At 51.7% G+C, this 15,014-nt stretch overlaps 4 protein-coding genes across 4 annotated transcripts; 2 read left to right on the top strand and 2 right to left on the bottom strand.

Moving 5' to 3' along the window:
- Positions 1 to 794: 794 nt before the first annotated feature.
- CkaCkLH20_01568 (uncharacterized protein) lies at positions 795 to 2,717 on the top strand (the record flags this gene model as incomplete). The annotated part of the gene is made up of 1 exon (XM_038884287.1): positions 795 to 2,717. The coding sequence occupies one exon, from the start codon at positions 795 to 797 to the stop codon at positions 2,715 to 2,717; it is 1,923 nt and encodes a 640-aa protein (XP_038749987.1).
- Positions 2,718 to 2,960: 243 nt separating this feature from the next.
- CkaCkLH20_01567 (ferric reductase transmembrane component 4) lies at positions 2,961 to 5,297 on the bottom strand (the record flags this gene model as incomplete). Its single annotated transcript, XM_038884286.1, has 1 exon — positions 2,961 to 5,297. The coding sequence occupies one exon, from the start codon at positions 5,295 to 5,297 to the stop codon at positions 2,961 to 2,963; it is 2,337 nt and encodes a 778-aa protein (XP_038749986.1).
- Positions 5,298 to 5,858: 561 nt separating this feature from the next.
- On the bottom strand, positions 5,859 to 6,956 carry CkaCkLH20_01566 (methyltransferase- family protein; the record flags this gene model as incomplete). Its single annotated transcript, XM_038884285.1, has 1 exon — positions 5,859 to 6,956. The coding sequence occupies one exon, from the start codon at positions 6,954 to 6,956 to the stop codon at positions 5,859 to 5,861; it is 1,098 nt and encodes a 365-aa protein (XP_038749985.1).
- Positions 6,957 to 8,459: 1,503 nt separating this feature from the next.
- Positions 8,460 to 9,321, top strand: CkaCkLH20_01565 (oligopeptide transporter; the record flags this gene model as incomplete). The annotated part of the gene is made up of 2 exons (XM_038884284.1): positions 8,460 to 8,599; positions 8,658 to 9,321. The coding sequence occupies 2 exons, from the start codon at positions 8,460 to 8,462 to the stop codon at positions 9,319 to 9,321; spliced, it is 804 nt and encodes a 267-aa protein (XP_038749984.1).
- Positions 9,322 to 15,014: the final 5,693 nt, after the last annotated feature.

The raw sequence follows: 15,014 nt of genomic DNA, 5'->3' as shown, positions 1-15,014 counted from the left end.
TTGGCTGCGGCCAAAGACTGAGAATAATACGAATATGATGCTAGAGCGCTGCTTGCCTGGGCCCAGGACGTCTGGTTGCGGGCTCCGAAGAACCCATATACTATTTGATGACGGCCCCAGGCTGAGTATCTGTGTACAAGCAGTGTCCAGTATCATCACGTTAAGTTCTTCAGCGAGGATCTTGTTTGCTTGCTCGGATTAGCCACATATGTCACGAGTGATGTGTGAACCTTTTCTCCGTTTGTAGGGATGTTGCAGCACAGTGCACGATGCCAAGAGTAAGAAAGCAACCCTCCGAGGGACTTTTTTAGAATGGTGTTCCGCGGCTAATATTAACTTGCTCAATGGTGCGCGTGTTGCACCATCCTGCAGGGACGAGGAGAATAACTTGCTCACTTGATGTCCTTGGCATCGGGGCATACCGAACCCTAGCCTAGACTTGAGGAAGTTCCATGGGTGCCCGACGAGAAGCTCCGCCCGTCTTTTGATAGTGCATCGTGAGCAGAATCAGATCTGTTTATATCATCTTTGACAGACGTGATAAGCACACAACGTCACAATCAAGCCCTAATTACGCACTTTGAATAACAGATTCTCGTTCAGTATCAACTTGCCGTCTTGATTTTGCTATTCATCAAGCAGCGAAGACATACGAAATGATCGGCTTGGATTGGAATCTAGTCCTCAAGGCAGACGAGAAGCACGGTAATTATGATATATCATGATTGACATTGGTTAGTATCCAGACTGACCTTGAAAACATAGTGTCCATGCGGGCTTCTCAAACAGCCGCAATGCTTGCCAACACCGAGGATGAGCAGCGCCATTGGTATCTAGACCTTGAACAGCAGGCAACAGCTGTGTTTTCTGGAGACTCGACTTTCGTCATCGATTTGGACGATAGTACCCTCGCGTCAACCTGCAAAACCTCGGTTATCACTTTGCTGAAAGATCTCATTCACCAAAGTGTGGGGCATGCCACCATCGCCCGGCTTGCTTTCTCAGAAGAGGCAGGTACTGTTATCAGGCCAGATTTCCTCTCATACAGGCTTCAAGGCTACGAAGAAATCTGTCTCTTAATGAGTTTTCTTGGCCCTATGTCTCGTGTGGAAGCGGCAGCTCCAGCTCAAGCAAAGAATGTCAAGACGGGCAACGATTTTCTCTCTCTATTAGAGACTGCAGTTGGCGGTGTTATCGCTCGGGCAATATCTCCTGAAGACGCCACCCAAGCTCTCCGCACTCGTTTGGACGACGAGTTGACCAAACGTCTCTCCATTCCATGGACCGTTCCCCAAACACTTACTCGAAAACGCGTGTTCTGGGTTCAAGGCCGCGCCAATATCGAGGCAAGTCAACAGTTCTACAAAGCGGCACAGGCTCTAGGCATCGCGCTTGTTGTACTCGACGAGCCTGGCCACTGGCTAGAGGATGACAGCGGTCCTTACGCTCACTATCGCGAGGCGTTTATTCCTGTCAGCATCGCGGGAGATGATGGTCTCACTCAGCGCGTCGTAGATGCCGTGCGTGCATACCAATATCCTGTTGATGGTATTGTGTGCATTAGCGATGTGAGACTGCCGCTGGTTGCAAAGGCCTGTGAGATCTTGGGACTTCCTACTTCACTCTCTGCGGCATACGCAAGAGCTGGTAACAAAGGTGCCTCAAGAGAGATTGAGTCTGCTGCAATAGGGGATGAAGACGGGTTCGTCATCCAGTCGGTGCAGGATCTTGACGAGACATTGGCGCAAAAGGGCAGCAAGCTGAGTTACCCGCTCATCGTGAAGCCTTGTACCGGTTGGAACAGTGATTGCGTAATCAAAGTGCGCAACGAGGAGGAACTGCGTGCCGGCGTGCTTCGTGCGTCAGAGAGACACGCAGCTTCGGCAGCAAGAAGCACCGGTGTGGTGGTCGAGCCGTACGTCGATGGGCCTGAAGTAGATGCCAACTTCATTGTGCTAAATGGAGAGGTGCTCTTCTGCGATATTACCGACGACTTCCCTTGCTCGGGTGACCTTCCAGGAACAGAGAGAAACAACGCAGCCAACTTCATGGAGACTCTCATGGACGTGCCGTCTGCACTACCGAACGAGGAGAAGACCATGATGCGGAACTCTCTTGCTAGAAGCATTTCGCGGTTCGGTTTCCAGTCTGGCGTCTTTCATTGCGAGGCTAGAGTGCGTGGATCTCGCGCTTACTATGATCTCGATGCTACCGACGGAATTCTCGACTTGCATATTCGGGAAACGGCCCAAGCTGAAGCTCCATCTTGCTTCCTGCACGAGATCAACGCCCGCCCGCCGGGGTACATAAATTGTGTGGCGGCCTTGCTTGCCCACGGCGTCGACTACTACGCCGTACGGTTGCTTCTCAGTCTTGGATCCAAAGAAGACGCTCGCGTACGAGCTCTTTCACAGCCTTTTCTCCACGGAAAACCACAATACGTACTGGGAATCTCTGTTCTGGCTCCTACACGTTCAGGTATCATGGGGTCAGATGATGCCGTTCAAGACTTCCTTGAAGCGAACCCTGATCTCACGCGCCACGTTGTCCATTTCCAGACGGTCAAGGAAAAGGGTGATGTAGTACAGGGACCGGACTCGAGTGAATTATGGTGCGTCGGGTATGTCATCGTTGCCAGCAAACAGGGGCGTAGGGACTGCCTCAAGCTGGATCGGGAGGTCAGAAGGCGATTCGATTACAACCTAGTAGATGATTAGAAAATCTGAAATCGTACCAAAAGTATTTCTTAACTCGAATTAGGCGAAGATACGTTAATCAAATGCCTCCCGCGGCGCCTGCTGCAAAGATCGGTTTCTCTGACTAGTGGGTGGTTAGGCAGCGTGCATGTGCTGCAGCTGCGTATTGAGACCATGGAAAGTATTGGTTGGGATCAGATGAGAAGCTGAAGTATGAACCATGATACCGGTATTAAAGATTAAACGTGTATATCGACGATCTAATCACCATGCAAACGCCTCGTCCACCAGAACATACGGCCTGCTGATGGAATCTGCCCTCGCCAAATCAACAACCGTCTTGCGCACATCATCCGCCATGCTCGGTGGTCCGCAGACGATGATAGCCAGAGGACCACCGGATGCTGGAATCATCTCCTTGGCGAGTATAGTTTCCAACTTCAGCCTCTCCCCCACAACAGTCTCGACAAGGACACTGCTGGGAAGGCCATTGAGCACAGGCGCGAGAGCTGTGACGAGACCTTGCTGCCGGCTGGACCAAAATAGTTTGACCCTGCCAGAGACTGAGCTATGGCGAACAAAAGGTAGGCAAGCTGTGATTCCGACGCCGCCAGCGATGCATATCATATCTTTGCAGTGGGCGAGCTGGGGAGTTGTGTGACCTGAGTGATGGTAGGGACCTTCCAGAAGTACGCGGACCCGGACAGAAGGCGATGCCTTTGTGGCTAGAGCTTTAGTGATGCCGCTGCGAGTTCGGGAGTAGAAGACTGTGGCATTGATGTTTTCCGGTGCATCGCTGCCATCTGAATTCTGGGAGGCGCTGGTAGCCTTTTCCGGATCGGTTTCCGTAGCCAGTGGCGTTGAGGTCAATTTGTCATCCCGGTTAGGAGTTGAGACTGCAAGAGACTGAGCCTGGGGCCGGGTATTGATGATGCCTGACCCGGAGTGGGCGACGGAGAAGGGATGAGTCTCCCAGAATTTCCAAGTGAGGGTCGGGAAGCCAAGATAGAAGACGCCGCTGTCGAAAGACTTACCCTCCACTAGGATACGGATGTATTCGCCATCGGCGTCATCAACCATGGTTACAGTAGCCCATTGAAGACCTTGCAAAAAGGTACGGACAAGGCGAAAAAGACGGTCGGCGCCCCAGATACCGCCGGCGATGAAAATCCAAATCTCGTAACCCCAGTTGTACTCGTAGACGTACCAGATGTGATAGTAGTAGCCAATGATGAAAAGTAGAGAGAGAACGATGTGAGAAGCGAGGAAGAACTCGTAGAAGCGCTGTCGCACCCACAACAGAGAGAACGGAAGGATCGCGCTTGCGGCGACGGTGCCAACAATCCCCCAGATCCAGTACTTGCGAAGTAGCTCATCTTCGTAGGTTCCCTGCAAGATATAGTTGGCCAGTAGCATGGAAGAGTGTACGATGGTGTGAAAAATAGTCCAATATCCCAACCAACGGTGAAGGAGGAGGTAAGTGCTGTAGCTCCAGTCTGTGACATGAAGTAAAACGCTGTTGCGGGCGGCGAAAAGAAAGAGAGCCACGGCGTTTCCCATAGCCATCACACCAGCACGGTTCCCAATGATGCTGATGCTCTGCATCTTCAGGGAGGTAAAGCTGGCTTGAGGCTGGTGTATCGTGTAAGGGCCAAGCCAGAGGAGGATATTGAGGATGCTGATCAGGCAAATATACAAGGCCTGCCCGCGCGTTGGGATATTGCCAATGCCAGCGGCGGGCTCTCGGTGACGACGACCGAAGACAGCTGGATGAATCAGCAAGGACTGCCAGAATGCCCAAGCATAGCTCTTTGTGAATCCGGGAATGAAACGTAGCAGGGAAAGTGCAACCGGGAGAAAGACGGCGACAATGGTGATGACAATGGTCACGGTAGAATGACCCGCTTCGTTTACTTCGAAGTCGTGTAGGTAGTTCCATTGCAACTGCCACTCAGAGGGACCGACAAAGCTGGTCACGTTGAGCGGTTTCGAGCCGCCGGCTGCCTTGGGCAAGGGGCTGGAGACGTTGTAAGTGACCAGGCCATCAGGAACCTCGGAGTGCGTGCCGGAACTGTGTTGACGGATCTTGAGACTTTTTGCCCTCGCCTGCCTCTGATGAGTAGTGTGCTCTTCTCCTCCAGAAGACGAGGAGTTGCCGTTCTGAGCGGCGCGGGACTCGTCCTTCCGGGCGGCGGCAAGTGCCTCTTGATACGACATGACGGGGACATATTTATAGTTCCCGAGTGTTCCTGTTGCCAGATGAGAGGCCCAGTAATCTTCCAGCTTGCTCATCGGTGGGTTGTCGCTTAGAGGGCAATATGTGTCGATGCAGAGGGCCATGGTGAGAAGGAAGGCGTGGTCTTTGACGAAGCAGTCAGGTGGTGTGGTGACAGGGTTATGTGCTGTGCCGTGGTTCTCAGTCGAGTCAACAGGAGTACAAGAAAGCTGTTGTTTTCTAATGACGCTGCGACAGGCGAAGGGACAGGTCGGATCGTAGAGTGTCTTGCCCCAGCCTATGAGGCCGATGCCATCGCCTTGGACGCCAGTGGCATACAGGGCCACGGCAAGGCTTAACGAGAGCAGATGGGATGTCTGAACCATCTCTCCAGGTTTGTGGGGTTGGTGGTGTTGGTGGCAGAGATGCAAGTAGTGTTGAACAAAAGCAGAAAGGGTTCGCGAACAAGGGGGGTTGGAGATTGGAGCGGAAGGAACGATGGACATATATGTACTCTTACATGGATAGAGCCTTGCACACTGTTATCAGAAGTCAAACCTGACAACTATGACTGTCATGAAAGTGTCCCGGAAAAATGAAGGTGAGGGCTTCGAATGGCTTGGCCAACACGCCACCGAGAGCAAGTTTTCTCAGCTATCAGAGAGCGATTGGCTTCTCATACTGTACACCTAAAGAAAAACATGCCTGCCGCTGCGGTTGGTTGATGTGGCTTTCACCCAAGAGCATCAGAAAGGGTTAGGAAAGTAACGTACCCCCATGTCTGTCATTCCCCGCTGGTAGTGGGAAAGCAGCTCGCCTCGATTCAGTCATGGCCAACCAAAGATTTTGCATTTGATATTCCTCTAACCTGTCTTTATGACCAGAGAAGTCCAAGCAATGCTTGGTGGTACCGCTTTACCAAACTCGGGATAACGAAGTGTTTGCCCTCATACTTCATCCAGCCGACAGATGATTTCCGTACATATTAGAAGTCTCCAGCCGTCCTCGGCATTTATGAATCGCTGCATGTTAGCGCGCAGCACATCGATCTGTTCCGCTGTGTATCCGAACTTGGCGGCAGCCTGACGATACTCAGAATTCTCATCCGCGAGAATATCGAGCATCGAACCTGCGTACGCGAACCTCTCCTCCGGCGTGATGTTTGACAACACGCTGGCTGATGCCGTGATTTGGTCCCTCCGAAAGCCAGCAGCCAAGGCCTTATGAATCAGCTGGCGGCCGGTCTGCGTCTCAAGCCCGTTCATCCGGTAGATGCGTTCTTGAAGCTCCGCGTTCTCCGGACACGGCGGCCATAGCACCTGTGACTGGGTGTCACCGTCGCGGCAGGCGACGATGCCGCCGTTGGGCTTAGCCAGCGTTCGCATCTTCTTGAGTACCGGCGCATTCTCGGGAATGCAGATGAGCGTCGTATGCTCGTGGACCACGTCGAACTTGGTCTGCATCTCTTCTGGAGTGAGAAACGTCTCCGGCTTGAGAACATCGCCTTGGCGAAACTCAACGCGAGTATTAGGAGCGAGTGCTTCAACACTGGCACGGTTACGATCTGTCACCTCGGCGCTCTGGTCAACGCCGATGATTTTGGCCTGAGGGAAGCGGCGCGCCAGGTCTAACGTGATGCTGCCTGGGCCGCAGCCGACATCCAAGAGTGAGAAAGTTGGTGGCTGCGACTTGAGAGTTGGAAGGAGGTACTGTAAACACGTCGAGACATTACGTAGCTCAAACAGTTTGATAGTCCCCTTTTTGAACCCAATGTGATAACTGGATTCGTTGTTGGATGACATGGCTGATGTGATGTGGTGAAGACCGTCGAGATTGCCGCAGAGCATGCCATCACTCACGGTCTTAGCCCAGCTTTCTATGAATAAGTACTCTGCGTAGTAGTCCTCGTGAGTAGGAGCGGAGAAGAAATCATGGCTCCGACTGGTGATGGTGCGCAAATACGCGGCACGGAAACCATCCCCCGCCTCCCTTCTTCGGTTCAATGTCTTCTCGTTGGGTTCCATGCTTCCGTGACTTTTTGCCATGTGGTGATTCTTTTCGGGGCCGCTGAGACATCGCGAGCACATTTGAGAGCTTTTCTCACTTTAAAGTGCTTGGCATATGCGCCAATCCTGTACGCCAAGATACACCCCTGGCCAGAGATGGCATCCCCAGTCTTGGCCACAGCATTCCGAATACTTGCTCACATTGATTCGCACTGTGAATGTTTGGGGATGGAATTCAGACCAATGAATATTTCGTTTAAGGTACTCGAAAGCCAGCTGCTTACATATCATGGGCATTCGATGGTGCAATGAGTGATCATCTGCGTTCACCTGTTTGCACGAATAGGGGCTTGGATCTTCGGCTTTGTGTAGAACAACAGAATCAAACGCTTCGGATTTGACAGAATGGGTGTCATAGAGAAAGTGAGCTCACCGCTTGAAGCAGAGGCCATCGATGTCTCCCCTCGAGATGCAACCGACGACGAGATAGAGAGGCTCCCGCATGTTGTTGATAAACTCCCTTCTGCGGCATGGGCGGCCGCATTGATAGGGGCTTCGGAAAGATTTAGCTACTACTGTTTTGTGTCTATCTGGCGTAAGTTCTTTCCTAAGCAACTTGACCTTTACAACACAAGTCTGGTTGCGGTATCAAAAGCTGACATTGGTGTTCATCTCAGAAAATTATATGCAGAATGAGAGAGGTTCTCATGCTGTGCCAGGAGCCCTCGGGCTTGGTCAGGCGACGGCCACAGCAATATCCAATGGCTTCTTCGTCTTCTTATTCCTAATGCCGAGTTGCTTCGCCGTTATCTCTGACATATGGCTTGGACGCTACAAAACTCTCTTGTTGGGACTTGTGTAAGGATATGTCCTCCAACTAGATATTCAGTTGAGGAAATATACTAACAGAGTCTAGACTGTCTCTTTGCGGCTCGCTTGTGATGTTTGCGACAGCGTTACCCTCTTCTCTAGACAAGGGCGGCGGTTTCCCTGGCCTCATCATCGCGATGGTCCTGGTAGGGCTGGGCGTCGGGGCAACTAAAGCATCGGTTTCGCCGTTTATCGGTGAGAGGGACCCTCACGAGAATGAAGTTGAGGGTGACAACTTGTCTGATGTCTAATTTCATTCTATCAGGCGATCAGTACCATCAAAAGAGCCCCCAGCTTGTTAGGCAAAAGGATGGGAACCTTGTTGTGGTCGATGGCACCAGAACGCTACAGTTTCTGTACAACGCGTTCTACTGGTGATTTTGTTTCCAAATTGCTTTCATTATTGACCTAAATATCTGACCACCAGCAGGTTCACCAACATCGCTTCACTCTCATCCATCCCAGCGACGTTCTTGGAAAAGAAATTTGATTTCTGGACAGCCTACCTTATGGCAGCTATTTCCTTAATGATTGCCACGAGTCTCCTGATTCTTTTCAAATCGCGCCTCGGTATGCGAACTATGTCGATGTTAGGAGGGAATGCCGCTGACCAAGTGAATTTCAGTCAAGGCCCGACCGGGGGTAAATAACCTCCCTAAAGCCATTAAAGCCATGACTATCGCAGTTCGAAACGGTTTCGACCTCGACCATGCGAAACAGGCATATCAATTGGAGTCGCGCGGCAAGTCTGTCGAATGGGACGATAAGTTCATAGACGAGTTGAAGCGTGGCCTTCTCGCTTGCCGTGTCATGTTCGTTGTCATCCTCAACTCTAGCCCTCGTTCTGTTCTGATACCGACATTTTACCAGCTTCTCCTTCGCCTTTTTCTATCTCGCGATCACTCAGATGTTCAATAACCTCATCTCACAGGCTGGTCAGATGCAGCTCCACGGTGTGCCGAATGACATGCTTCAGGCCATGGCCGGCGTGGCTTGCGTTGTCTTCGGCCCCGTTATCCAAGTCTTATACAACTTCCTCGCCAAGCGACGCATCTCTTTCAGGCCCATGGCCCGTATAACGACCGCTTTTCTGGTGTGTGGGGGCGGCATGGCCTACGCCGCCGGCCTCCAACAGATCATCTATAACGCGGGCCCCTGCTACGAAACTCCTCGCGCCTGTGCCGCCTCCAATGGTGGCCGGTTGCCCAACGAGGTGAACGTCTGGGCCCAATTACCGGTCTACGTGGCTCTAGCAGTTGCTGAGATCTTCGGGCTGGTCACTGCAAGCGAGTACGCATACTCCAAGGCGCCCAAGGATATGAGGAGTATTGTGCAAGCCATGGTGCAGCTAAGCGCCTGTCTTGGGTCTCTGATGGCCATGGCCCTCAGTCCTGCAGCAAGGGATCCTAATTTAGTCATCGTTTACGCCTCAATTGCGGGTGCTATGGCGATATGCTCAGCACTTTTCTGGTGGAAGTTTCGCAAGTATGACAGGCTGGATCGCGAGTTGAATAAGCTGGACCGGGAGGATTAGCCATCTGAAGATCCTATCAAGGAGAAACAAAGCCAAGACCTTACATGAGCCGGATTTCATATGTAGGGAATGTTTGAGGCCGTGAGGGGTGTGTCATATTTGATAGGACAAATCTTCTGCAGCTGCATTGCCTGAAGGAACTGTCTGCGGGCAGCGTTCTGTTGATAGATCATTGGTTGGCTCGAAGCGTGCATGGGGACAGGTGCCTAACCAGCCCAACATGGCATTCCTTATCAAGACCAAGTAGTTCCGACTTTCGTACGTTTACTGAAAAGTCTATTCTGAGTTCTGATTGCATTTCGCGGTCATGAAGACTGAAACGGGACAGACTGCGGCCCAAACCGCACGGAAGGAGCTTCACGCGTTTGCTAAGTTGCTTTCCCTACGAAGCGGTCGCCAATTCGAAGACAAGACCTCCTATCGAGAGCCCGAAGACGAGCAATCCGCGGATGGATCCGGGGCCCGGGTCCTCCCAGAACTTTCCCCTTGGTGATCTTGACTTGGACACCTTGCGTCGCGAATTTCTGGACAGGCTGTCTGAGACGATTTCCTCGGCGAAGGGGGGCCGTTATGTGGTTGCCAGCCATATGTTCTACTGGCGCGATCAGGCCAAAGTGTTTATTGCGATAAACTCGGGGTTCGTTGAAGGTGATGAACTGTCCAGGTTCATGGGCAACTTATGTACCGCGCTGAAGAATATTGCTTCGGCTCCAGGTCTGAACTGGACAAACAACACACTTGGAAATTACCCATAGTTAACACAGTTTCAACAGAAAATCAAACCGAAAAGTACGAGGCCGCGCTCTGGGATTCAATACTCCGCCACCAGCTCCCAAGACTGAACGACAATGTTGCCGAGTTGCGCCAAATAATGAAGAACAGCTTCCAGCACTTTCTTCCACAACACCACTGTCTTCAGGACTTGAAGAGTGACGGTGTGATTCCAGACGTGGAATTATTTGTGCTTGACTTTGAAGAAAGCCTGGAACTATTAGCTGTGTTGCTTTTCAGTGATGGCTACTCGGACTCGGAAAGACACCATAATCTGGTGGACTTTAGCTACGATTTATACCGAACATTTCAAGTTGAGCACTTCCATGCTCTCGGTCGAGGGGGGTGGCAAGCTCCATAAAGCAATCGGCTTCTTGGGCCGCCTTCGAACGTGCTTTCGCATCCTTGTGGCCGCTTCGAGACAAATATCCGAGTTCAATAACCTGGTACTGGTCCCCATGGTTGGACTGAAGACTCGTAAGAGCCCACTCAGCGGGGAATGGAGTCTGGCAAAGACTTTCCAGGAACTCAACCTTCAGCTCAACGATGTAGAGATTGGTAAACTCATGGAGTCATCGAGATCTCGAGCGAAGTGGACGAAGAACAAATTGCTCACCGACTTTTCTCGATTGAAGTCCCCAACCTGGGAAATACACGCTGAAATCCAGCTTATCCTGTTTATTCTCGGCCATCCTGGGGAGGTTGCCAACGGGAAAAGATTTGATTACATTGGCTGTAGCAGATACAGCTGTCTGTTGTGTTCGAAATTTCTTCACTTCTTCCAAGATCTGAGAACGCGTGGCTGTCATGGCAAGCTTTACAGCCACAGCTGGACTGTTCCGATAGGAGACGACCTAGGGAAAGATGAGCAGCATATGCTGTTATCAGCTGTGATGAAGGTTGTCTCATGGATGCAAAGGGAGTTGACTACGAGCAAAGTTTTGCCAGAGCCCGAGCCAAGGAAAACGGAGGTTAAGGAGTCAACAGTTGGCCACAACTCTACGATCATCGCAAGAAGGGGCCAAGAACATTTCTACCAAAGTCATGCCATATATGAGCACCTTCATCGACAACGGGCTCAAAATGCTCAGGCACAGCACAAGAACGAAAGGTGGGCTTCTTGAGTTCTCGGCGAAGCGGTTATCACTATTCTCAAAATCTACAGAAGTCATGCTGATGTTATTGTGTACAGTGCTATTCACCCCGTTGAGCACGAGGAAGCCTCGGAAAGTCAACCTCATAATGGAATGCCCAGAGAAGACACCGTGGAACTTTGCGCCGGCTGCCCCGAAGAAACGACTCAACAATGCTCTCAATGCGGAGGAGGCTGGTCCTGTAACAGAGCCTGTGGACAACAAATGTCGCTGGCAGACCTCCTCAAATGCAATGTGCGGCAGGTCACTTCTGCCGACTATCTTCACGAGGACGTTTGCATGGATGACATTCCGACAGATCCACGAGTACAACAGGACTATTGGTTCGACCGATGTGAAAACCATAAGGAAGCGTCGCACCTATTTGGGGTTTTTATTGGACTTTTCGTCCAACACCCCAACCGTATTACACGCGAAGAGCTACATCAGTGGCGATTGAACACAGGCGGCAATCCTTACCTTGTGGCCAAGATAATCGAGAAGTACGAGGAGTTACCCACCACTGGCAGGGAAAAATACTTTCCTTGGTTTCTCAAACACCGTGCCCGTTTTGAGCTATCAGATGCACATGAGCTGATTCCTCGAGCCCCGAGCCCTACGACTCAGATGCGGAACATGGAGACCAAAGCACGGAAATACTTGGCCCCAGAGGATCAACTTAAGAACGTCGAGGACCTGGATCCTTTTGCAAAGAGGCATTGCTTCATCTTTTATTCGATGGCGGTAGTGAATAGCTACCCGCCACTTATGAACTGGGAACATTGTCATTGGTTCGACTTTGGGTTCGTTGTCACCCGCGATGAGTATGAAGAAAGACAGCTGGGATCAATGTACGCGACCATGCTATTCGGAAGCCTTGCTCACGAGGATTACATGGCAAGTCTCGGATCCCCGGCCAGGATGGAAACGACGAGAAAGAAACTACCGGCGTGCAGTTTCGACGAGTTCTGGGGGGCGTGGGAACGAGGTAAGCTCATGGCCTTATTCGACAAATGCTGGCCAGCCTCAGCAAACACATGGTTCATGGAGAGTGAATACGACCTCCTTGCCCGGTTGCATGTCTTCCTCAAGGCAGATGCACCCCGTCCGTCCATCTGGAGGCTGCGCCACTTTCTTGCCATGGAGCATTCAATCGAGTCTGTCGTGCCCGTCGCTGCCTCAGCGGCGCGAGAATACGGGTTTTCCGAGCGGCTCGACACACTGACCAACATGGAGTTGAGGGACTATTATGTGCGGCTCCTCAAGAAGGCGGAGCCGTTGGCTGTTCATGGAGAAAGGATGAAGGGCAATTTGTTGCAATTTGCAGAGGGTTATGTTGGCACTCCAACTCCGAGGGTGAAAGAAGTGCTTCGGGGTCTTCTACAACTCAAGACATGACGGACTCTCTTACAATTTTCTCTTTTTGATAGTTCGATAATCACATTACGAACACTGTCAGGCGGCAGGTCCGCCAATTCTCCAAATGAGATGCAAGTGAAGTAGACCTTTACGGGTCACGGCGAAGGCGTCTCCATGAGATCTTTGAGACATCGCTGACCGATTCAGTTCAGCAAGTATGAGCCATGAAGTTTTACCTGTGATCACTGAGCGATGAGCATGACGGCCGGAGTCTCTGGTCGTTGAGTCTATCGTTGGGGCAGGATTGTGGTTTGCAGAGACCCGATTTTTGGTTCCTTGTTTTCGGCGTGCGGCCTCCGGGATCGGTGAGCGGCGCTTTTCCGCGCCGCTAGGCAGGATCGGGGCGGCGGTGACAAAGAGGGGGCGGGCGGGCGGAGCACCGAGCCAGTGAAAGCGACAAAGGGCAAGGAGGGAGCCAAAGAAGGCGCATCCGTAAGAGTTTGAAGCTATTCATCCGTGCCGCGAGATCTGAGGCAAAGGATGCGAGTGCGGCCGGGTTGAAGTTGCTTACGAAGTCTTTTCTTGTCCTTGATAGTTTGATGGCGTCAGAATTCTGGTAATGTGTTTGAACTGTCGAGCAAGTGGTTTGTCAGCAGAGATTATGGTACGTACGTACGTGGAGAGTCTTTTGAGCGCCGTGATTGAGACGCAGCGCTGTGACGTTGATGGACATGAATGTCACGCGATGGAACCCTTCTCCAACGTGGAAAAAAGTGTCTGAACCCATCCGTATTTGGGGGTTTACTGGTGTGCAGGCAGTGCCGATAGTTGGATGCATAGTGCAACTCAATTTCCATCAGCGTACAGACTTGCAAAGTGATCTTGACAACATAGGTGTGGAGGGGCAGAGATGATTCCCAATACCCGAGACCCCAATGGTGCATCTTCGCAGGTCAAGAATGTGTATAGATGCAATGAAAACCAAGTTATTGAATGATTGTCCAGTTGCCATGCCTTTAGAGGTCTCATTGATACAGCGTCAACGTTGCCGAGTTGTCTCGCGACTGTGTCCCTCCAGCGATGAAGATGCCGGCAGACATTTATTTTCACCGATCAGGATAAGTAAGAGTGAAAAGCCGTCAATGTGCTAGATAGAGATAGCTGTGTGAGACGATTGAAAACGGGGATGCATTGCTTGAAACCCGTTCAGGAGGTCGATAAAACGCGGGAGACAAGTTGTATAATGTAAGCATTCGCCAGGCAGACGCGATGTCTCTGCTGCAATGTCAGATGTGGTGGTTTGAAGGGAGGCATACGAGTGGTGCGGGCTTCGCGGTAAGAATCTTTTCAACCAAGTCCAGGTACCTACCTAGCTCAGCTACGCGGGGCGCCAGCCACGGGGCGTCATCCGTCAAGCATGTCAAAGGCAGTGCAGAAGGACCAGTATGGTGTCTTGACGCGAGACGAGGACTTTACAGAGGATGGATCGGACTGGAGCATGGAAGGGGAGCGGGCCGAGGGGCTGGGTGAGTGACGGAGAACAAGGGGCACAATTGGGGGACCCCTGGACTCTTGGATGTGTTGTTGGAATGGGGCAGGTTATGGGTTCGCGTGTTTGAGAATCTCCATTGTGCAGAAAACAACTCGAGACGACGAATAATAGGGGGAGTGGCGGCGCCTGGAGAATTCCAGGTTGGCTGAATTCGTGGGGATATGAGGAGACAAAGGGACCCTACCGACTTCCAGTCAGACCGAATGACGAGACTGACGGCAGAGGATGAGGTATGGGGGAAACAGAAGAAGAAGAAGAAGAAGAAGAAGAAGAAGAAGAATTGTTCAGTGACTTCATGTAACAAGGCCACCCGCGTTCCAGGTCATCGTCGTCTTCGATTTTCAGTGCGGTAAGGTAGTCCACGCGAGCAGACGCCTGCCACTGAGAGAAAGAATGGACTGGACTAGCCGGTGTACATGTTGGAGGCTGAGGTATTTTCAGGCGTGAAATGGCTTGAAAAATACCTTTTACTCTATCATTGGCCTCGGTCCTATGGCGAGGGGCTCGGGAAGAAAGAGCCAATGACAGGAACGCACTGATCGCGGCGATGGTGGAAGGAACCTGGAAGCAACCTGGAAGGTGGAAGGGACGCTGGAGCGGCGAGCGGAAGGTGACGAACCACGGCGGAAGGCACAGACCTCGACTGCTCCACCTCGATCCCCACTTCCATCAAACGGGCACCACGACCTCACGCCTCAGACTTCGGTGCATCGCCCAGGGCAAGCGCGGCCAAGCAGCGGGGATTTTAAGAGAATACCTTGGAGGATAGAAGGGAACATTCAGCTGTATCCTCACATTCGAAAGCAAGCACCATCCAGTTACATCACTCGCTTCAAAAGGCAGGGAACTTGATGTCGATGACAAACTATCTTGACTCG

Source organism: Colletotrichum karsti, assembly GCF_011947395.1.
Source record: "Colletotrichum karsti strain CkLH20 chromosome Unknown Scaffold4, whole genome shotgun sequence".
Classification (NCBI taxonomy): domain Eukaryota; kingdom Fungi; phylum Ascomycota; class Sordariomycetes; order Glomerellales; family Glomerellaceae; genus Colletotrichum; species Colletotrichum karsti.
This window is presented reverse-complemented; position numbering and strand designations above follow the sequence as displayed.